This window comes from Petaurus breviceps, unplaced genomic scaffold (assembly GCF_028583685.1).
Source record: "Petaurus breviceps papuanus isolate PSGF00001 unplaced genomic scaffold, PetGlider_PUasm1.0 90784, whole genome shotgun sequence".
Classification (NCBI taxonomy): domain Eukaryota; kingdom Metazoa; phylum Chordata; class Mammalia; order Diprotodontia; family Petauridae; genus Petaurus; species Petaurus breviceps.
Window position 1 is genome coordinate 2,133,446 of NW_027187345.1, and position 24,186 is coordinate 2,157,631.

The 24,186-nt window shown below is 39.0% G+C and overlaps 1 protein-coding gene across 1 annotated transcript in view; it reads left to right on the top strand.

The window, feature by feature from the left end:
* The first annotated feature begins 376 nt into the window (after positions 1-376).
* The window catches only part of TFB1M (transcription factor B1, mitochondrial), a 65,829-nt gene continuing 42,019 nt past the window's right edge, over positions 377-24,186 (top strand). Inside the window, exons 1-4 of the mRNA XM_069069625.1 lie at positions 377-615; positions 4,631-4,782; positions 17,611-17,719; positions 18,664-18,815. Coding sequence (XP_068925726.1) covers positions 483-615; positions 4,631-4,782; positions 17,611-17,719; positions 18,664-18,815 — 546 coding nt within the window. The 5' untranslated portion in view covers positions 377-482. The remainder of the gene's footprint in view (positions 616-4,630; positions 4,783-17,610; positions 17,720-18,663; positions 18,816-24,186) is intronic.

Here is a 24,186-nt window from a genome sequence, read left to right on the forward strand (position 1 = left end):
CAGCTGGAGTTTTGTTTGGCACCTTTATTATGCAGTCATCAAAAAACACTTACAGCTGTTATGGTGTCTTAAGACAGAGGCTGGTACGTGACTGGTGCTTGTAAAGTGCATGCACGCAGCAGGAAGCTGTGCACAGAAATACTGAAAAACGCTATTCATAAGTTGTTATCGTTCTTGGAGCCCTAGTGGCAGAGCATATTCATACAATGGTAACCGGCGGTGGCTGTAGAGGAAGCAGCTGCAACCCTGATACGGGAACCCAGCTGTGAGCAACCCGCCGGCAACCGGACACCCAGTGGGTTAGGGCAAGCCGCGTTCCCAGGGAACGCTACGTCACGTGGCGAAGTTTGCGTCAGGAGGCGGGTCTTCCCGTCCCGAGTTTGGCAACTTCCGGCGGCTTGTCAAGGACCCAATTGGAGACGGCGTCCGAGATGGGCGGCCCTTTGCCCAAACCTATCTGAGGGGTAGCCAGCGGCGGACTCATGGGTGCCCAGGCAAAGCTATCTGCTTTCCGCCTCCCCCCTTTGCCCACGATCAGGGAGATCATTAAAATTTTCGGACTTCGAGCCCAGAAACAGCTGTCCCAGAACTTCCTCCTGGACTTGAAACTGACAGGTGGATAATGTTATGACGCTCCCTGGCCTTCCTCCGCGTGGTTCGGGTTGTAGAGGGAAGGGGCCGTGCGTCTGGGAGCGTGTGCGCGCACGTCGGGGACGTGCACACGCAATGGGGAGAACGTGCACGTGCTCTTCTGCCGGCTTTCACGTAGGGAGGCGGTGGCTTCTGTCCGTCTGGGTTGGTGTGATTCTGGTTAAAGTGCAGTGTTGACCTTAAACTATATCTGAACTTAAATCTTTTCGGAGCTGCACTTGTTCAAGAAAAAAATGTTACAGGTTTTTAAAGTCTGCCTCCCGGAAGCCTTTTTGCAAATACTTTGGAGCCGGGTTCTGAATTCATTCAGTAAACATTGAGCATGTGCCTGGCACTGTGCTTAGCTCTGGGGCGGGGGAGGGGCAGGAAGCCATAGGGAAAGAAAGTTGTGGTAAGCCTTATGACAACTGCCAGTTTTTATAAATATTTTATTTTTTCCCCCGATTACATGTAAAAACGAGGACTCTTTTGTCTCTCAGTATTCTCCAGCCCATGGTACAGTGGCTGGCACATACTAGACGCATAGTAAATGTTTATAAATTTTATATGTGTGTGTATACACACACATACATATATACTTGCATATATATACATATATAAGGAGGGAGAGAGAATAAATCATTCTATAAACGAATTGAATGTATTTCTCTGCAATACTAGCAGTTTATTTCTGTAATTAAAAGTTGGAACTTGCATCCAAGGTCTTAGTGTCATGTTGTAGAAAACCATCCTTTGGATTAATTACACTTCTTTGTTGTTCAGTCATGTCAAACTTGTCAAAGGTACTGGAGTAGTTTGGCATTTCCTTATCCAGTTCGTCTTACAGATGAGGAAACTGAGGCAGACAGGGATTAGATGACTTGCCTAGGATCATACAGCTAGTAAGTGTCTGGGGCTAGATTGAACTCAGGACCAGTCTTCCTGACTCCAGGCCTGGCACTCTTATTCACTGAACCATTTAGCTGCCCTGGGTAAGAGTCAAACTCACTTCTACCTTTTGACCTCTGATGGTATGTTATTTAGTTCAGTTTAGGCAGTGGATGGAGCAGTGGACAGGGAGTCAGGAACACCTGCTTTCAAATTCTTGCTCAACTCTGAGCCTGAGCAATCTTTTCACAGTTCTCTAGCTGAATCTTGAAAATTTTTGATATGTTGTCTTATTAGAATTATTCTCTTTCATTTTAGTCATTTTAGTGATTTGTTCTTTGGCCCACTCATTCAGGATATGTTTAAGTCTCCTTTTAGTTGTCTTCTGTTTCTTTTCCATATATAAATTGCAATTTTTATTGTGTTATCATCTGTAAAGGAAATGTTTAGGTTTTTTTTTAATGTGATTAATATGTTTTACATTTATAGAGTCTTACCATGTGAAGGTCAAGGAAGATTTTTTTTTTCCTGGAAAAAGGGCCCTGGAGTTGATGATTTGGTCATTAGTGACTTGAGAGCAGTTTAAATTTATTGGTGAAGATAAAAGCTAAGTTGTAGAAGGATTTGCAAAGGGAACTGACAGTGAAAGAAATAAAAGTAGGGAGCATAGTACTTTTATTTGGCAAGGAAAGAGAACGTAGTGACTTGAGGGGTGAGGACAAGGAAAACCCTCCCACCTACTCCCCATACAGTGCATGGGAAAATCTGGTCTTGGTTATAGTTGGAGGGGAAGGAGATAAAGAAATTGAAGATACAAGGGAGAGGGCAGATGATTGATATCGCTTCCTAGAGGAAGCAAAAAGGACACACATGGAGGGGATTAGTCTTGGCAAGGAAGACATTTCTTCTGGATTCCTGAGAGGACAAGGAAGGAAACGATCGATGCAGAGGTTTTGAAGAATGGAGGAACTTAGTGCTAAATTGTCTAGACCTTAGCATGATTGGAAGTTGAGGTTACCTCCTAAGAATGAAGAAAGTTAGGGAATGCAGGATAAAGGAATAAGCATTTATTAAGCTCCTGTGTACAATGTGCCAGGCAGTGTGTTAAATGCTTTAACAAATACTATTTTATTTGATCTTCACAACAACCCTGGGAGATGGGTCTTAGGCTTACCACAACTTTCTTCCCCTATGGCTTCCTCCCCTCCCCCATCCTAGAGCTAAGCACAATGCCAGGCACAGAGTAGAGGTTCAGTGTTTACTGAATAAACTTTTTTTTTAACAGTTGAGGAAACTGAGTCGAACAGTGGTTCAGTGACTTGCCCAAATTTACATAGATAGTAAGTGTGGAAAGCCACATTTGAACTTGGGTCTTCCTGACTTCAGGCCCAGGGGCAAAGTTAGACTTTATTTAGGAAAATACTTCCTAAGAGCTCTATCAAAAATAAAACAGGCTGCTTGGAGAGGTACTGAGTTCTCTTTCCTTGGCATCTTCAAGTAGAGGTTGGATGACCACTCATTAAGATATTTTATAGTTGAGATTCCTTTTAGATCTGACCTACTAGATTGCTGCAGAGGTCCCTACCAATTCTCAGATTCTGTTATTCATATATATTACAGTGTAATGGTGTGTTTACTAATATAAATTGCTTTCCTAGTCAGTCCTCTGAAGTCCTTTGGGCTTATGGGAGTTTTCATAAAAGAATCAGACTTGTCAGTAATTGATTAAAGCAGTAGGTTTTTATTTTAACACATTGTAACTCAAACAAGGGGTAGCTTAAGACAGGTGTCAGACTCATTGAAAGGGAAAAACTCCCAAGCATGGCCTAAGCCAGATTAAAATATAATTGGGAAGTGTTTAACAAAAGTAAAAAATACAATATAACATAATGTTTATTTATTGACATACATCTTAGTATATATCCTACAGGGATCTCTTTCTATTTGGGCTTAACAACACTGGCTTAAGAGACAGCCTAGGATTTGAGGGGGCAGTTTGCTATCACTCTTTCTCCCCGTCCCCCACCTCCCACCTCTTCCTTCCACCCCACTGGCTATAGGGATACTATTTGAATTGGATACCTGGCACAAGAAACACCTTTAGGATAGAAAGAAACAAAGGAAGGATACAGCAAAGGCAGTTTGCAATCATTCTTCACCTCCATTCATTCACAGGCAAAAAGTACTGCCAAACTCTTGTCTCACCTCCAAAACAGAAGGAAAGGGATGCATCTATGGTGTTCACTAAACATCTGATGCATTTGTTTTGTGGCTGCTGCTGGTCAAATAGGGGAGTGGGAGAGGCATATCAACAATGGTCCTGTGGAGAAACTGCTTCTAAACTTAGCATCACCTGCTCTCTCACTTTTCCAGGGTCCTTTGTCCCCTTCCCACCATGACAGCCCAGTGACATAAGATATAGCCAAGGGTTTTTAGGGAAGACCGTGTGTTAAGGACTTCTGATTCTCCATTTCTATAAGGAGATATTGGGGGTTAGCTAGGGCAAATGATCATTGACTATTGAGAGAGAGAAAGAAAAAATGTGTGTGTGTTAAGTTTTTTTAAGAGTTTTCAGAAAGGGAAGCCTGCTCTTTTTTTTTTTTTTAATTAATGAACAAAAGAAGGAACAGCCCCGAAACCCAAAGTCGTTTGGACTATTGTAGTTAATTATTACTGATTTTTAAAGTATTGTTATAACTGAACAGCAAATAAATATAAATACTGTATGCTCATTATATGTTGTTTACTAGAAGCATTTACTGAAAAATGACTGAAGAGGGGGGTTAGTGGATAGAGTGCTAGACCTGGAGTCAGAAAGAACTGAATTTGAATATTGCCTCAGACACTTACATATAATAGTGGGCAAATCATTTAACCTTTCTTAGCCTCATTTTACTCATCAGAAAAAGCACCTACTTCACGTGGTTCTGAGGCTCAAATGAATTAGCATGTAAAACTTTTTGTAAAGCTTAAAAAATGCTATATATATGCTAGTCATTATTATTGATGTGAAAATGATTGATGGACTTTGCATACTCATTTTCACTCCTAAATTCACTTCCAAGATTGGCATTTTACAAGGGATATGTATGTTGAACATTTTTTTTTCTAGATAAGATTATACGAAAGACCGGCGATCTGAAAAATGCTCACGTTTATGAAGTAGGCCCTGGGCCAGGTGGCATCACAAGATCCATTCTTAATGCTCAAGTAGCTGATCTTCTTGTGGTTGAAAAGGACACTCGGTTTATTCCTGGGTTACAGGTAAGAAACTTAAACTGTTTATTTTGATGAATATTTAATTTAAATTAACATTTAAAGAAGCTGAACAAGCAGATTCTTCTGTGAACTCAATTTATCCAGAAATAGTCCCTCTTGATATGATTGTTTTAGTAAAAGAAAGGAGTCATTTGAGGGAGTTGTATGTGATTTCCTGTCAATTTGAACACAATTTAGAAATAACATCCTTAATTACTAGTCAGGCTTTTTTCAGTTACATTTTAGCTTTGTACATTTATAAGATTAAGGGACACTTGACTCTTTTTGTGTATGGGGGGTTGGGGGGGGTGGGGCAATTTTAAATATACTTTATTTTCCAGGGCAAGATTTGCATCTCCATTTGTTTACAGCACTGATGAAGTGCACTGTTGTTCACTTCTCTCCCTCTGTACACGTTCAAGTATTCAGAATGCCCAGATTTACACAGTAGTTTAAATTTTACTTTTAAACTGCTATTGCCTTAGCAACAGATTTAGGTCCTTCAATATTTGGAAAGCTGTGTGGAATGCTCTTTCTTCTGATGCGTTTAGTCAACCTCTTCAATGATGGGTCTAGAAGCAACATTTCCAGATGGTGCTGCTCCATCCCCAGAGAACCCACCAGCATGCCTCTTGGCATGCCCTCTGAACTCTGGTATAGCTTAGCAGTGATGTAGACCTCCTCCAGTTCTTTCTTCTGATGCTCAGACTCTTCATTCTCAACAGTCTGGTTTTTAACCAGCCGGTTGATTATTTCATTACATTTGTCAAGGATCTACCTTCTGTTTGTGTTCATCACCAGTTTTGCCTCAGTTTCTCATCCCCTACAGTAGGCTTCATGTTGAAAGCATAAGATTCAAGAGAATTCTTGAAAGAAATCTTGTCTCTCTGCTTCTCATTTTTAGCCTTGTATTTCTCAGCTTCCTAAACCATATTCTCAATGTCTCCTTTTCTAAGACAACCTTTGTCATTGGTATTGATGCTATTATTCTTCTTGCTTTTGCTCTTAACCACAGCAGAAACGTTGAGGGTGCCATTTGCAGCAATGTCAAATGTTATTTCATTCTGAGGAATACTACTGGGACTGGGGGGATTTCCTGTGAGATCAAACTTGATACACAGATTGTTATACTTTGTCATTGATCTTTCATTTGCATAAACCTGAATAAGCATACCTATATGTTGGTTGTCTGAGTAGCTGGGAAAGGTCTATGTCTTCTTGGTGGGTATGGTTTGATTAGAACTGTTATAATTCAGCCAGCCATTTCAGTTCCAAGGCAACGAAGAGCTATTTCCAGGAGCAACAAGTCCCGCATGTTCTTAGATTTGTCTCCAGACAAAATGGCAACCTGTACAGAGGCAGTACAGGCAACAGCCTCATAAAGATCGATGTTCTTGTGGAACTCTTTGCCACAGAAGAAGTCCTACAGAAGCGTCTGGATTTTGGAAACCTGAGTGGAACCACTCACCAAGATGATGTCGTGAATCTATGATTTGCCTAGTTTGGCATCTCTTAGGACATTTTTCACAGTGTCCAATGTGCCATGGAACAGGTCAGCAATTCAGTTCTTCGAAACAGACATGGATGATAGAAGTATAAAAGTCAATACCTTCATAGAGTGAGACAACGTCAATACTGATCTGGGTACCAGAAGAGAGGGTGTGCTTTTGCACATTCAAAGTGTTGCACAAATAGTCTACAGCCTTCTTGTTTTCATTGATATCCTTCTTATGCTTTTGCTTGAACTCAGAAATAAAATGGCTGACCATGCAGTTGTCACAGTCACTCCCACTCAGTTAAGTGTCCCCAGCTGTGGACTTGACTTCAGAGATGCTTTCTTCAATGCAAGAAAGACATTAAAAGACACCACCTCCAAGGTCAAAGATCAACACATTTCTCTTAGCACAAACCTTTTTGTCTAAGCCATAAACAATAGCAGCACCAGTTGACTCATTGATGATTTAGGGCACATTGAGACAAGCAATGGTTCCAACATCTTTGGTGGCCTGATATTGGGAATCATTGAAGTAAACTGGTACTTTGAGAGCAGCATTTGTGACAGTTTACCCAAGATAAGCTTCAGCAATTTCTTTCATCTTGGTCAGGGCCATAGAAGGTACTTTATCTGGATAGAAACTTTTGGTCTCCCCTTCGTACTCCACTTGGACCTTAGTCCTGCCTGCATCATTCATCACAGTGAAAGGCCATTGCTTCATGTCTGACTGTACAGCAGCATCATCAGATCTGTGACCAATCCGATATTTGGCATCAAAGACTGTGTTGGTGGGGTTTATTGCAACTTGATTCTTGGTAATATCACCAATTAAACATTCTGTGTTGGTGAAGGCAATGTAGCTTGGGGTAGTCCTGTTTCCTTGGTCATTACCAATGCTCTTCACTTTCCCATGTTGGAAGACCCACACACAGGAACAAGTGGTGCCAAGATCATTACCAACTGCAGGTCCCTTTCATGTAGTTGCGGGGATGTTGGGGGTCATGGTTAACTGCTGTGGAGCAAGAAGGGTTGCTGCTGTGCCGAATAACAAGACTAGACTTGTGTGAAAAAGACTTGAAGGTTTTAGTTTACCACAAACCCTACAGTGTTGTGTGACTTCTTAAGAAGATTACATAATAGCTGAAGTCTTCATTAGTAAATATGCTGGTCCAAGATCAAGAGAGATGGTAGACCCAATGTATCCAGGACTTATTTTGCTACATATGGAATTCCATGTTCAGTTCTCTTTACCACATTTTAAGAGGGATAGATACAGATTTCTTAAATACAAGTCCATTGTTTTCTGTGTTCTACTCTGCCAACTTCCTAAATGTGTACATAATGTCCCAAATGTTGAAATAAGTTAGCTTTTAAAAAAAACAAAGGTAATGCCCTTGAAGTACATAAAGCTTCCTGCTTCCTGTGTGATACCTTTCCTTACAAGGCAAGAGGGGTATCACATTCAAATTTGTTCCCAAATTAATCTCTCTTTCTCCAGAGATTGTATACATGTTTTCCTAGATTACTTGAGCTAAGTCATATGCTCTTCAAACACAGGAACCAAGTTTTCTCTACTTTTTCTATCCCTAGGCTCTTAGCATCTAATTATAATGTCGTGTACCCTGTGAATACTTAATAAATATTAATACAATTTAATTAAATAAAAAAGCCTGTAGCAGTAAGAAAGAGAAATTAAAACTATAAATACCAGTAAAGATGATATGCAATTATCCCTATTTGCATTTGGCACTATGGTTTACTTAGAAAACTCCAGAGAATCAGGGAGGAAACCATTCAGAGCAATTAAAACCTCCAGTAAAGTAGTAGTGAGTCCTGCTTTCTTTTGTCCCTCCCTCCCTTCCATTTTCCCTTCATCCTTTTCTCTCTCCTTCTCTTTGTCCCTTCTTTTCCCTTCCTTCCCTCCTCCCTCCCCTCTCTACCATTTCCTTCCTTTTTCCCTTTCCCCTTGCTCTTCTTACTTTTTTCCCTCCCTCCCTGTGATTTCATCAGTATAGAGAGCTCCTGGTGATGAACTTTTTCTGTTGGTGTATAGCCTTATCTTCTCTGCAAGTTATAGTTTTAGTGTTGTCTGTATGCAAAAGTACAATACTTAAATTGAGAAAAATCATTAGCATTTTTAAATTGAGGAAATTTTAGAAAAATCACTTTTAAAATAACTACAAAAATGCATATAATAATTGGGAATTAATCTAAAAAGGAAGCTTTTATTATAGAAATCAAAGAAATAGGGAATATTTATTAAAGGAACAGAGATGTTTATTATCATAGTTTGACTGCACATACACAATTAAAGTAATTACACTCAAATTAATTTACAGATTTTGTTTTACGGCAAGGAAACTACTAAGGGATTATTTTATACAACTAAACAAAATAATTTTTAAAATTTATTTAGAGAAACAAGATATCTAGGCTTTAAAGAGAAATAATTATGGGGTACTGGTAGGTGGCGCAGTGACTAGAACACCGGCCCTGGAGTCAGGAGGATCTGAGTTCAAATCCAGCCTCAGACACTTGACACACTTACTAGCTGTGTGACTTTGGGCAAGTCACTTAAGCCCAATTGCCCTCCAAAAAAAAAAAAAAAGAGAGAGAGAGAGAAATAATAATAAAAAGAGAATGAGGGACCTTATAGCATCAAACTATATAATGAAGCAGCAGTCATCAAAATTATTTTGATTTGATGGTTAAAATACAAAAGTAGATCAGTAAAGTATATTAGGTGGAACTGAAAATCAAATGAACTCATTAGCTCACTTTTCAAAATATCCATGTATACAGTTTACTTTCTTTTTTTTTCATTTTTCAAATGCTTTATTAACTTCTTATTTACATCATTCATTTCTGCCAGATTTTGAGTTACAAATTTTCTCCCCGTTTTTCCCCTACCCACCGCCCCAAAATAGCAGTCCCACAGGATATCCCCTCCTCCAATCTGATCTCTCCCATATTTTCTCCCATACCCCTTTCAATTTTTCCGGTAGGGCATGGTGGATCTCTATGCCCCAGTGCCTGTATATCTTATTTCCCAATTACATATAAAATAGTATTAATAATAGTGCATGTGTGTATATATATGTGTGTGTGTGTGTGTGTGTGTGTGTATGAACATTTGATTTTAAAACTTTGAATTCCAGATTCATTCCCTTCCTTTTCACCCACCCTTACTGAAAGATAAGCAGTTCAGTATAGGTAGTACATGTGTGGCTAATGCAAAACAATAACATAGTAGATATATTGTAAAAGACTGACTATATTTCTCTCCTTCCTATCCCACCTCCCACTTGTTCTATTCTCTACTTTGATCCCGTCCCTTTTCAAAAGTGGGTGCTTCCAACTTCTCTCCCCCCCAGCATCTCCTTCCTTCCATCAAACCCTCTCTCATCCCCTTGCCCCCTACACTCCTGTAGGGTGACATACACTATTTAGTGTGTATTTCATTCCCTCCCCAAGCCAAATTCAATGGGAATAAGGTTGACCTGTTCCCTTTTGCCTTCCTGTTCTTCCCCTCCATTGTAACCATTTTCCCTTGCCTCTTCTATATGAGATAGTTTACCCCATTCTGTCTCTCCCCATCTCCTCTCATTATATTCCTCTCTCACCTCTTAATTTCACCTTTTAAGTATCATCCCTTCCTGTTAAATTGGTCCTGTGCCCTCTATGTACAACTGTAAACATATAGACACACATTCACATATGTATCCATATGTCCATATACCCTCATATATAGACATACATATATTCCCTTCAACTATTTTCATACTGGGAAAAGTTTCATCTGTTACAATTATTGTTTTTCCATGTAGGAATGTTAATAGTTCAACTTTGATAAGTTCCTTATGATTTATTTTCCCTGTTTACCTTCTCATGCTTCTCTTGCTTCTTGTATCTGAATGTCAAATTTTCTATTCAACTCTGGTTTTTTCAGCAAGAATGCTTGAAAGTCCTCTATTCCACTAAATGACCATATTTTCCCCTGAATCATGATACTCAGTTTTGCTGGGTTGGTGATTCTTGGTTTTAATCCCAGTTCCTTTGACCTCCGGAATATCATATTCCAAGCCCTTTGATCCCTCAGTGTAGAAGCTGCCAAATCCTGGGTCATCCTGATTGTGTTTCCACAATATTTAAATTGTTTCTTCCTGGCTGCTTGTAATAATTCTCTCCTTAATCTGGGAATTCTGGAATCTGGCTATAATATTCCTAGGAGTTTTCTTTTGGGGATCTTTTTCAGGAGGTGATCGGTGGATTCTTTCAACCTCTATTTTGCCCTCTGGTTCTAAAACATCAGGGCAGTTTTCTTTGAGAACTTCCTGGAGGATGATTTCTAGGTTCTTACTTTGATCATGGCTTTCAGGTAGCCCAATAATTTTTAAATTATCTCTCCTGGATCTATTTTCCAGGTCAGTGGTTTTTCCCATGAGATATTTCACATTGCCTTCTATTCTTTCATTTGTTTGGATCTGTTTAACAGCATCTTGATTTCTCATAAAGTCATTAGCTTCCATTTGCTCCAATCTAATTCTGAAGCAATAATTCTCCTTAGTGAGCTCTTGAGATTCTTTTTCCATCTGGCAAATTCAGCTTTTTAAGTCATTGTTTTCCTCATTGCCTTTTTGAGCCTCTTTTGCCATTTGAGTCAGTCTGTTTTTTAAAGTGTTATTTTCCTCAGTCAGGCTGTTGACTCTCATTTCGTAATTTTCTTGCATCATTCTCATTTCTCTTCCCAATTTTTCCTCCACTTCTCTTATCTGCTTCTTAAGGTCCTCTATGGTCTGTAAGCAGCTCGTATTTTCCTTTGAAGCTTTTCGTGCAGGAGTTCTGACTTTACTGTCTTCCTCCTGTTCCATGCTTTGCTCCTTTTTGTCCCCCAAATAGGAGTCTAATGTTGGAATCATCTGTCTGCTTTGTTTCCTTTGCCTGGTCATGTCGCCCCTCAGTCACTTGATCCCTGGGATTTTTGCCACAGTAGGGCTCTGCCACCAGACAAGGGAGCTTTTGTCCCAAACACTGGGGTTTTCTCAGCTGCCAGAGGTATTATATGGGTGCCTTCTCTGAGGCCTCCACACACTCTGACAAGCTGGACACACACCCCAGGACCTCCACCCTAGACTGCAATCCAGATCCAAGCAGGTTAAAGCAAGAGTGATTACCCCTCAGACTGGTTGCTTGGTCCCCCTACACTCTGCAGGCCAGGGTGCCGGCTGGCTGGAGTCTCAGCGGCTTCTCGCCCCAGGGGCAAAAGCCGAGGTACTCCTACTTACTGGGTCCCAAAGTCCAGACTGCACTGACCTCTCACTTTGTCCTTTGCATCTATGTGTTGATAATTCTGGAAACAGCCACAGCTGCTGCTGTTCTGGAGTCCCTCCAGTGGTGGCTAGTCAGACCCGCCCTGGGGTTAAAACCTCTGGCTCACAAGGGCCTGGGCTCCGTTCCCAGAGCGCTATGCTGGCCAATACCTGCCAGCCTTCCAGGCTGTCCTCAGTGGGAGGTTAGCTTCTCTGTGTCATTTTGTGGGTAATGCAGCTCCAAAGTTTGTTCAGAGCCCCCTTTTTACATTGATTGGGAAAGGTGGAAGCCAGAGCCGCTTGGAGGTCCTGCTTCCACTCCGCAGTCTTGACTCTGCCCCATTACAGTTTACTTTCTATATGGCAATACATTCCGGAAGGGAGGGGCCACAATGGCAAAGAAGTTTGGCCAGAAAAATAGGATTAGACCAGCAACCACACCAAATACCACAACAAGCTTATGTGGACAAACAGCCTCATCTAGGAAGTCAGGACATTAAATAATTTACATTCGAATGGAAAGGGGTAAGTTTCTCACCACTAATTAAGAAAAGGATTGATAAATAAAGGAGAAAGATCCCAAAAGACAAAATGGACAATTTTTATTATATTCATTAAAAAGCTTTTATACAAACAAAATCAATGCAACTAGAACAAGAAGAAATTATCAAGTAGGAGGAAATCTTTTCATAAGTATCTATGATAAATACCTTATATTCAAGATATGTAGGAAATTGGCATAAACATATTAGACTAGGAACTATTTCCCTAGATAAATAGTCAAAGGACATCAGCAGCTTTAAAAGAAATAGAATATCCAACAACCATAGGGGGAAAAGATCCAGGTCACTAAAAAGAAGAGAAGTGTTTCACTAGATAGCAATCAAATAACCAAAGGCAATAAAGCATAAAAGTCAGTATTTTAAAGGCTTGGGAAAGATAGTCTAATGTGCTGTTTGGGAAGCTAAAAATTGCTCCAACTTTTCTGGAAACAGTTAGAATTATGCAAGAAAATTTATTAAAATATTCATACTTTTTGATACAGAGAATCCACTGCTGAGCATTTACCCCAAGGAAACCTTTACAGCAAGAGACATTTCATAAATATTAATAATTTCACTTTTTGTGATATCAAAATAATTGCAAACAGAATGGGTACATATTGATTGAAGAATGACAGAACTAATTGTGGTATATAAATATAAGAGAATGCTATTGATTTTTCTGTAGGCATTGACGCTGTTGATCACTCTTTCCACCTTGACACCTACCCTCTTTTCTCTTCTTTTTTAGGATACCATTCTTTCCTGGTTCTCCTCCTCTCTGACCATTCCTTCTGACCTTTCTTTGCTGTACCTTAATGCTCTCTGATTGTGGATGTCCCACAAGGCTCTGTCCTCTTCTCTTCTCCCTCATCAGCACCTATGGATTTAATTACCATCCATGCTGACAATTCTCAAATGTCCCTAGTATTCCCCGACTTCTGCTGACTTTGTCTCACATCTCCAGGTGCCTTTGAGATATCTCAAACTGGATATTCAGGAAACATCTTAAACTCAACATATCTGAAACGAAATTTATTATCTTTCCCCCTAAATCTTCCTTCCTTCCTTCCTTCCTTCCTTCCTTCCTTCCTTCCTTCCTTCCTTCCTTCCTTCCTTCCTTCCATCCATCCTTCCTTCCTTCCTTCCTTCCTTCCCAGTCTCAGTTTCACAACCTAGAAGTCACTTTCAGTTCCCAGTCACACTGGCCTCCTGGCTATTGCATAAACAAGACTCACATCTCTTGGCTTCGGGAATTTTCTCTGGGTGTCACCAGTACCTAAACTTTTCTCTTTCCTCATCTTTGCCTACTGGCTTTCCTGACTTCCTTTTAGCCCCAACTAAAATCCCATCTTCTATAGGAAACCTTTCTCAATCCCTCTTAAATCTAGCACCTTTCCTCTGTTAATCATTTCCTATTTATCATGTTAGATCTTTGTTGTCTCCCCTGTTAGAATGTGAACTTCTTGAGGGCTGGGACTGTCTTTTGCCTCTTTTTATACCCTCAGCACTAAGCACTTAGCACCTCTCTAGTACATAGTAAGCACTAGGTAAATGTTGATTGATTGATATAGGGAGAGATGTCCACAAGAAGCTGAAAAACATGTGCTCTCAATATGTAGTCTGAGCTTTGATATTCTTTTTTGGTGCTGGATTAAGGTATACTTGATTCTGCCTTTACTATCTGTTACTTATGGCCGAAGCAAGAGAACATGGAAGAGATCTGGGAGAAAAAATTTTGCTTTGATTGACCAGGCAGGTGATAAAGAGAGGTTACCAGGTAAGTCAGGCCAACAAGCATCTATTAAGTATCTAATAAGAGGAAGGAAACAAGCATTTGTTAAAATACTACTTATGTGTCAGGCACTATATGCTAAGCAAAATGAAAGACAGTCCCAGCCCTCAAGGAGCTCATATTCTAATGGGGGAAGTGAAAGCATAAAAAGGGAGCTGAAAAGTGGGCAGTTGTGGGGAGGGGGCTACGGTCAAAGAGATGAAATGTCATGGAGGGGTGGTCATTGCAGTTCAGAAGTAAGGAACAAGGCCAGGAGAGTAATGGAGGTTGACTTGGGCCTGCTTTATGCTGTCTAGTTAGCCGATCAACATTTATTAAGAACTTACTATGTGTCAAGTGCTGCGCTAAGTCCTTTAGAAGAGCCTAAAGATCCAGAACTTCTTACAGACCTGATCACCATCCCTCTCTGGCCCTAGCCAAACAGGTCATCAGAGGTAGATTAAGAAGCAGGCCTGCCCTTACCCACAGAACAGAGAGACAGGAATAAATGAGAGCAATTACATAATGCACTGTTTTCCTCACAAAAATCTTAAGTAGGTAGTAGAAGCACCTATTTTACTTGAGAAAACTGTACCTCAGAAACCTTAAATAACTTGCCCACAATCACAAAGCTGTTAAGTGGTGATGCCAGGATTTGAATCCAGGTCTTTTGACTCCAAATAAAGAATTTCTACCATTTTGTACATCATCTCTAATTGTATTATTTGATTCAGCACCTCCATTTTAGTACTGATCGTATTGATTCCCCTGTTACATCTGTTTTTCTTACTTGTTAAATTTAAATTTCATTAGAGCAGGGCCAGTGTTTCTTACTATGAATTTCAGTAGTTCTGTATCAGGCACCAACAGACATCTAGTGAATATTTGTTGATGGCTTAAATCTCTGCTTACAGCTGGCAAAAAATTATTTCAAAGCTAGAATCCAGTATCTTAATCAGATTACTTTTCCCAAAGTGTTCCATAAGTGGCAGGTGGGGAAGGGACAAAAAGATGATTTTTATAAGCTGAGGTGTTTGCAGGAAGAGCTCCATCTTTTATTAGCATACAGAAGGAATTAAAAGGGGAAAAAAGGAAATAGTGGTAGATGGAAATGGGCAGTAACTATGTCATAAAGCAGTTGTGAAATAATAACGACATAACTTTCAGAGATTCCCTTGGTATTTCAGGGAGAATAATTTAGTAGATTTAACATAGCCAGTGGGTAGTATTCAGTCAACTTGTACTTTGTACCCAGAATTTTATTTATTTATTTGTTTCTTTTGAAGAGCTGCTTTTTGATATATAGAACATGGAATGTTAGATCTAGAATGGACCTTAGAGTTAGGTCCTTAGACCTGGAATGGACCTTCTGGTTCAATGACTTCATTTTAATAATAAGGAAAAAAGAAAAGTGCCCAGAAAAGTAGTGATGTGTCCAAGTTTTTACAAGTCATTAGTGGCAGAGCCATGGCTAAACTCAGACCTTCTGATCTCCAGGCCAGTATTCTGCCTGGAGATCATTGTACAGGAAGAGAGGGAAGTATCCCAAGAGTAAGGTGTGGGAAGGAGAGGGGCAGAGGCTAGGATGTGTCCAGCTAAACTTCCCTCTTTCTTGGGAATACCAGTAAATTGGGGATCATGGCAGTAACAGTTACCTTAGAGCATTCTCTGTGAATACATTGAGATGTAGCAGTAAATCAGATGGTTGGGGACACATTTAATAGGTATAATTTTCCCTAATGAAATTTGAAAGTTAAATGAATATTTAAATGTCATGTGCCTCCTTTCCCACATGTTTCATCCCATATTTTTTTTCAATTTCCATTTTGTTCTTAATCTGTGAAATGAGAGAAGTGGTGTCCTAGATAGGAGTTGTCTATTCAAAGTTTAAACTGAAATATAGAAGCTATTCTGAAGATAGAAATGAAAAGTAGCTTGACATAGAAGGCTGAAGAGAGGGTGGGATCATGAGCACATCACCTGCTTCCATTTTATAAAATAAAAATAAGTATCAGGATCCTAACCCATCCCACCCTGGCATAGTTTTATGAAACTTTGGCCACGTAACAGTAACAGTCAGAGCCAATGGTAGATACAGAGCTCACTTTAGAGTCAGAAAGACAGAGCTGGGTTAACGGCCAGACCCTGACAGTAACACATGCTGACCAGGTGAGGCCTCACTAGTCCCTTCACCTCCCAGGGCTTCTGGATCCTCTGTAAACCTGAATTGCAGAGGGGGTGCTGTTGTGCATTGGTAGAGGGGCTTTCCTCACTGGGAGTTGCCTGTCCCAGTGACATCTATCAGCAGACTTCCTCCCTTCTGTTAACAAACAGATGAGATTTCTGTATTTTCCTTCTGATGATATTGAGAGGTCAATAGGACAGGCATATTTGTGACCATTTTACACATGAGAAAACTCATGCTCCTAGTGGTTAAGTCACTGCCCAGGGCCAACAAATGATAAACTCCTGTCTAGGGCCTTTTTGGCTTGAACTCTCTGCCTTCCAAGGACCAACAGTAGGCAAAGAGGCACTCCCTTCCTATACGTGTAACCTTGGGCAAGGCTCTGGACTTATCTGGACCTCATTTTCTTTATTTGAAAAATAAGGAGGTGACAAAATACTCTTAAGTTTTATTCCAGTTCTGAATCCTATGAAAATTTAGTCACTATCAGGTGTCAGCATTCAGTGAAGTAAACTCATTTTAAAGAGGCATGTTAGAATTAAGGTTATAATTTGCTTTGGTCAAGTTACTTCTCAGATCAGTTTCTGTTAATGGCTTCTTATTGCTTATCCAAAAAAGACTGAAAGTCCTTAGAGTGGCATTCAGAGGCCTTCCATGATTTGGTGCCGCTATGCCTCTGTCTGTGGAGCCTATGTTCTTCTAGCCAAGCTATTCAGCAGTCCGTATATGCCCTGTGTTCTCCCTACTTCTCTGTCTTTCACCTTGCTTTTTTCCCTAAGCCTATAATGTTTCCCCCTTCTACCTGTGGAAATCTGTAAGTCCCAGCTCAGATGATATTCTTTTCCTTGAAGCTCCTTTATTCCTTAATGACACCCTCCTACCCCACATCAAACCTCATATAACAATTTGTGCCTTTCATACAGTGGCCATGTATTATGGTTTATTTTGTATGTATAATATCCCCAAATGGACCGTCTCTTTTCTAAATTTTGAGTCTTCCCCCTGCCTAACATAGTACTTTGTATACAGCAGGTGCCTAATGTTTCTTCAGTTATTATATTAATAAGTTTAGTGATAATCACAATGTGACCATTTAAAGTGGAATCTTCAGTAGTCTTCTTTTTCTCCTTTTCTATCCATTTTATTTCCTTCAAAAATATGACTGGAATTTGTAAGGCCACGATGCCAGGAATTGTGTTTTAGTCATCTTTATATCCCTAGTACTTAAAACAGCCCTCAACACAGAGGTGACATTGAATAAATATTCGTTGAGTTGAATAAAGCATGAGGAAACATACATATTCCAGTAAATTACACTGTTTGTGTCATCAAATGTTCAGAACAAAAGGAAATTTTTTTTCAGAAAATTGCTATCATATAATGTGAGCCTGTAACAGAGCTGGAATGAGGAACTTACATGACCTCCTAAGGTTGATTTATTCCCACATAAGTTTGAGATTGAAAATATGTAGATTTTTATATTGTATCAAAAATGAATTAATGAATTTTATTTGGTTTTCATAAAACAGATGCTATCTGATGCAGCACCTGGAAAACTGAGAATTGTCCATGGGGATGTGTTGACATTTAAATTAGAAAAGGCTTTTCCAGAGCACCTTCAAAGAAAGTGGGAAGATGGTAAGTGTTTACTTGTGATTTCCATTTATTTTTAAATTTTATCGTCATTACTATTTTTCTGAACAAGTCTTTTAAAAATCATCTGAATTATACCATTGTAAATGAGAAAATATTTTTTGATTTTCTTCTAAAAACTTGCTATTTTTTCTTTGTTGAAATTTTTCACTTCATATGTTCAAAATTTTGTTTTGTATGTTTGTTTTTATTCCTCTACAAAGATGTCATAAGTCATGTGACTGATACTATAAAAGCATTGAGAAATGTTTAAAAATGTCTGTATCTCCCTCTAATTTTGGAGTGTGGGGAAAACAAGTGGTTTAGTAAGCCTAAGTAACAATCATTTTTCTTGTGTTGTAATCCTAATTCTATAGCTACATAAAAATTATATAGCTGAATGGCAGTCATTTAATTGTAGGGGAAAAAAGTGAGGCATAGAGTGACTAATGTAGGTTGAAGTAAATGACCGAATTGCTATTGTTTACATAGTTGTTTTGAATTTTATTAATGCTGTTGTAATTGCTTTCAGATCACTTACGAGTATAAACTCAGATTTGGTACAAAATGGCAAAGTTTGGTTAAAGAAAAAAAACTATGTTGTATAGTAGTTTGGAAACATTACAAACATAATTACATTTAAACAAAATTTTTATTGGACTTTATTATTAGACTTCCTAATATATGTTGTATACTTTTTCTCAGTGTTTTGGGGTTAGTGTATATAGCCATGTGCAAAAATTTAGGATTTAATTTTAACCTTTGGGCTTTGATTTTGCAATGGAAACTTTTGAGCAATTTTTTTTGTTTGTTTTTTTCAATTCAAAACCATCTTTTCACAGAGCTTTATGTTAGCACAATAATTACCCTGATAAATTAAAATTTATCCTTAAATTGTGCTCCAAATATATTGATATAATTTTCTTGTGCCTTTCCCTTGATTCCAACAGATCCTCCAAATTTGTATATTATTGGTAACCTGCCTTTCAGTGTGTCTACTCCACTGATTATTAAGTGGCTTGAAAATATTTCTAAAAGAGATGGACCTTTTGTTTATGGCAGGACACAGATGACCTTGACCTTTCAAAAGGAGGTGGCTGAGGTAAGCTTTTATTTGTCTTGACTCTAGACTACTCTATCAAGATCAGATTCCAAATAGATGTTGAATGGGCCACATTTGTCAAGTTTTAATGGAACAAAAACTAGACATGCTAGATGTGGTAAAAGTTGTTATGGTAGTGAATCCTCCAGGAAGAAGGTTATATATACCTGTGGTCCTGAACCTGAGTAGACTGTACAGAATGAGGCAGGGTTGTAGAAAGACATGGTGGGGAATCCCGGCTTTGACTGATGACTGTGTGATCTCGACGTCAGTAAACTTCAGCCATAAAGTCAACTGATATAAAGTAGGGCTAGTAAGTAATACTTATACTACTTTGCTCTTAGGGTAGCTGTAGAGAAAGTACCTTTGAAATCCCAAATTCTTAAAGAATGGGAATTATTAACTGCAGAAGTAGCTCCTAGCTTGGATGCTGAAGCTTTAGGTGCTTTAACGGGAAAAGCAGGGCCATGTGATAAATGACAAAGCATTGGCAGATAGTGAGCGGAGCCTGGTCCTTCTTGCTTTGGACTTCCCTTACCGCTTCACTCCGCTCTTCTTTATTGCATTTGTCATGCCATATTTTGTAATGTCACTCTCTGTATGTGTATCTTAGCTCCTTACATGACTGTTAGCTTTATGGGCTCTGAGTCTGGCCTTTTCTCTCATAAATTTTGCATCTCCCCCAGCGGGTAGGTCTGCTCACAAGAGGTGCTTGATAAATGTTAGTGAAATGAGTAAAGGTAAAAGGGAGCATTTGAAGCATTAAGACACACACTTACTCCCTAGTTATTAAAATTAACACCATCTTGCTTATACGGGGTGAGGCAGAAGGCGCTTGGTAGTTGGAAGATGTCAAACAGTCTATTTGTACTGACTTTTGCCTCACCCTATAAATAAGGTATTTGAAAGCCCTTTTTTATTCATAGTCTCAACTGACAATAGATAATCTTCATTTTGGGCATCAAGGTGGTACAATGGATAGAATGCTGGGCCTGAAGTCAAGAAGATCTGAGTTCAAATTCAACCTCAGACACCACTTCGCCCCTGTGTGACCCTGGGCAAGTCACTTAACCCTGTTTGCCTCAGTTCCTCCTCTGTAAAATGAGTTGGGTAAGAACATGGCAGACCACTCTAATATCTTTGCCAAGAAAATTCTTCAAAATGGAATCATTAAGAGTTAGACGTGACTGAAAGCAACTAAATAACAACAAAAATTTTAATTTTACAGGTGGAGAAAATTTAGCTAGAATGACTTAAGAAAGATTAATAGTGAATAAGCTGTTTTTTAAAAGCATTTGGATGTTCATCTCTCTTTTCATTGCTCTAGATATAATTCACTACCCTATGTCCTCTCCAAGCTGATGGATCATATGAATATTCTCAGAAGAAAACTATGATTGATTAATTTGATGGGAAAACTGCTATTCTACATATGTGATTGTCTGCAAAGTTAAAATTTATTGCTGTAGCACTGATGATTATCTGACAAAGCTCCTTGCTATGAGGCTCTGGAATTTTTAGTTCATCAGTTTTCTTCAGAGGTCTATCATATCCAACTTTTCTATGATTCTAATCATCTCCTTAACTTCTTTCTTACATATTTTATGATTAGATTTATCTAGCTCTGAGGAATGAAAGTTGAGGTCCCCCACCAGTATAGTTTTATCGTCTGTTTCTACTGTAACTCATTTAAATTTTAAGAATTTAGATGCTATGCCTTTTGTTGAATATATATTTAGTATTGATATAACTTCATTGCCTGCGGCACCTTTTAGCAAGATGTAGTTTCCCTGCTTAGCTCCTTTGATTAGGCCTGTTTTTGCTTCGTCTGAGATCATAATTGCTACCCATGCCTTTTTTATTTAAGCTGAAGCATCTTGCTTAAGCCCCTTATTTTAACTCTGTGTCTCTCTGTTTCAAGTTTGTTTCTTGTAAACAACATATTGTTGGAATCTGGTTTCTGATCCATTCTGCTGCTTCCATTTTATGGATGAATTCATCCTATTCACATTCACAGTTATAGTTAATAACTGTGCATCTCCCTCCATCCTGTTTCCTTCTATTTATCCTTTTCTCTCTTTTTATCCTGTCTGCCCTCTAAAGTCTATTTTGCTTCTTATCATTACCTTCTTTTATCCACCTTTCCTTTTATCTTTTTTTACTTCCCCTCCTCCTTGTCTGTTGGGTAAAATAGAAATCTATATCCATTTGAGTGTGTGTGTGTGTCTGTTTGTGTGTGTGTGTTTTACCTCTTTGAACCAGCTTTGATGAGAGTGTTTCAAGTGTTGTCACTATTGCATTTCTCTCTACTGTAAAGGCTCTTATTTGTGTACCTTTTTTGGTGACATAACTTTCCCTATTCTTCCTCTCTTTCTCCCCTCTTCTCCCTTTCTCTCCCCCATCATTTTTTTACATCATTTCAACATAATCAACTTACTCCTGTGCCCTCTGTCTGTGTAGAGTCCTTCTAACTAACCTAATAAGGATAAATTTCTTAGAAATTACATGTATCATCTTCCCAGTAGGAATATAAACAGTTTAACATTGAGGCCCTTGTTTTCTTTTTCATGTTTACCTTTTTATGCTTTTGAGTTCTGTGTTTGAAAGTCAGCTTTTCTTTTCAGCTCTGATCTTTTTTTCATCAGGAATGTGAGTCCCTTATTTCATTAAATGTCTTTTTTTTCCCTTGAAAGATTATACTCACTTTTGCTGGGTAGGTAATTCTTGATTGCAATACTAGTTCTTTTGCCTTCTAGAATATCATATTCTAAACCTTTTGCTCCTTTAATGTAGTAGCTGCTAAATCTTGTGTGATCCTGAGTATGACTCTACCATATTTGAATGGTTGTTTTCTGGCTAATTGAAGTGTTTTCTTTTTGACCTGGGAGCTCTGGAATTTGTTTATAATATTTTTTTGAGTTTTCGTTTTGGGATCTCTTTCAGTTGATGATTAGTAGATTCAGTTTCTCTTTTATCCTCTGATTCTAGGTTTTGGAGGAAGTTTTCCTTTATGATTTCTTGAAATATGATGTGTAGATTTGTTCTTTGATCATGGTTTTCAGGTAGTCTAGTAATTCTTAAATTATTTCTCCTCAGTCTACTTTCTAAGTCAGTTGTTTTTCCAAAGAGACATTTAATATTTTCTTCATTTTTTTGAATTTTAAATTTTTACCTCTTTTTTCCCCCATTTGACCAATTGTACTTTTTAAGGAGTTATTTTCTGAAGTATTTTTTGTGCCTCTTTTACCAAGCTGTTGTCTTTTCAAAATTTTCTTTCCTAGATCTCCCCACAGTTTTTATTCATCTGTTTTTATTTTATTTTGAAAATAATTTCTTAGCTCTTCCAAGATTCTTTTTTTTTTTAAAGCAATTGGGGTTAAGTAACTTGCTCAAGGTTACATGGCCAGTTATTTCTGGGTGTGGTGCTAAGTATCTGAGCCTGGATTCGATCCCCAGGTTATCCCGACACTGGGGCTGGTGCTCTTATTCATTTTGCTTCCTGGCTGCCCCTCTTCCAAGATTCTTGATGGTCTTGTGTCCAATTCACATTTTTCTTTGATACTTTGCTTGTAAATGTTTTTGACATTATTGACTTTCTCTGTGCTTGTGTTTTGATCTTTCTTGTCACTACAATAGCTTTTTATGGTCAAGTTTTGTTGTTGTTGTTGTTTGTTCATTTTTTCAACCTATTTCTTGCCTTCCAACTTTATATTAAAGTTGGTCTCTGTTCCTGACATGAGGAGAAAGGGAATAGGAAGAGCACTTTCCCAAGTTTAAGGTGTTTTTTTTTTTTTTCTGCACTGCTGTTTTAAGAGATAATACTAGGGGTTTGGAAATTTTCAGTGCTTTTAAGGTGATGTGATCTAAGGAGAGGTGTGATCACTGCTCTCTTGGTCTGGACTTTTGTCCTTACCTAGGAAGGGACCCTGACTGCTGATCCTTACATCCCCTGATCCCTTGTGACCAAAATCTCTTCTCTCCTAGAACTTCAACTCAGCAGTGTATGTATGCAGTGGATTTGCCAACCAGCACCATGTCCTGCACTCAGTGCTAGCTCAAGCATCCCTTGCAAATCTCTTTCAAATAAGTTGTTCGATCCCCTTACCATCCCCGCACTGAGAGCTGAAGCCACTGTTGTCACTGCCTCCAAGTCCTATATCTTGTGTTGCTGTCATATGGGCTCTCACTTAGTCTCTACCCCTATGTTATAGACCTCTCCTTCTGATTTCCTAAGTTGTCTTAGATAGGAAAGAGGTCTCTCCCCAACCTTTTGTTGGCTCCATCCCTCCAGAATCTAATTTGAGGCATTATTTTAAAATTGTTTGGAAGGGAATGTTAGGAAAACTTGACTATAGTGCTTCCGATACCCTGCCATCTTGACTCTGCCCCTGGAAGTTCCAAAAAAGAGAATTTTGTGTTTTATTCTGAGGCAATAGGGAACCAGCAGTTTTGTTAGACTTACCCTTTATGAAAATCACTTTGGTGGCTGAAAAGAGAATGATTTGGAATGGGGAGAGGCTTGAGGTAGATAGACCACAGCACAATATTCTAGGCTTGAAATGATGAGGGTCTGCACCAGAGTGGTAGCTGTGTCAGAGTAGAGAAGGGGGCATATTTAAGAGATGTGAAGCCTTGGCAATAGATTGGATATTGGGAGTGGGAGGTGAGAGATAGTGAAGAATCGATGATGACTTCTAGGTTGTGTCTTATGGACTGAGATACTCTCTAAAATAATATGGAAGGTAGAAAAATGGCATAGGTTTAGGGGGAAAGATAGTGAGTTTTGTTTTGTACACATTAAGTTCAAGATGTTTCTTATGCATACAGTTCAAGATATCTGAAAGGCTGTTGGAGATGTGAGATTGGAGGTCAGCAGAGAAATTGGGGAAGGATTTGGTAGATTTGAGAATCTTCTGCATAGAGATGATAAATTCCATGGGAGCTAATGGGATCACTAAGTGAAGTAGTATAGAAGGAGAAGAGGGCCTAGTATAGAGCCCAGAGACACTCATGGTAAGTGGGCATGGCCTGTTTGAGGATCCAGCAAAGATCCTCAAAGAGATTAAGAAGTGGTTTGATTGGTGGGAGAACTGGGAGAGAGTAGTGCCCTGAATTCCTAGAAAAAAGAGTGTTCAGGAGAAGGTGACCAACAGTATGAGAAACTCCAGCAGGTTGAGAAGAATGAGGATTGGGAAAATGCCATTAGATTTGGCGTTTAAGATTTCATTGATAACTTTGAAGAGAGCATTTTCGGTGGAATGATGAATTAAGAAGCCAGATTATAGGGAGTTAAGACAAGTGTGAGAGAAGAGAAAGTGGAGATATCTGTTGTAGATAGGATTCTCAAGAAATTTCGCCATGAAGGACAGAA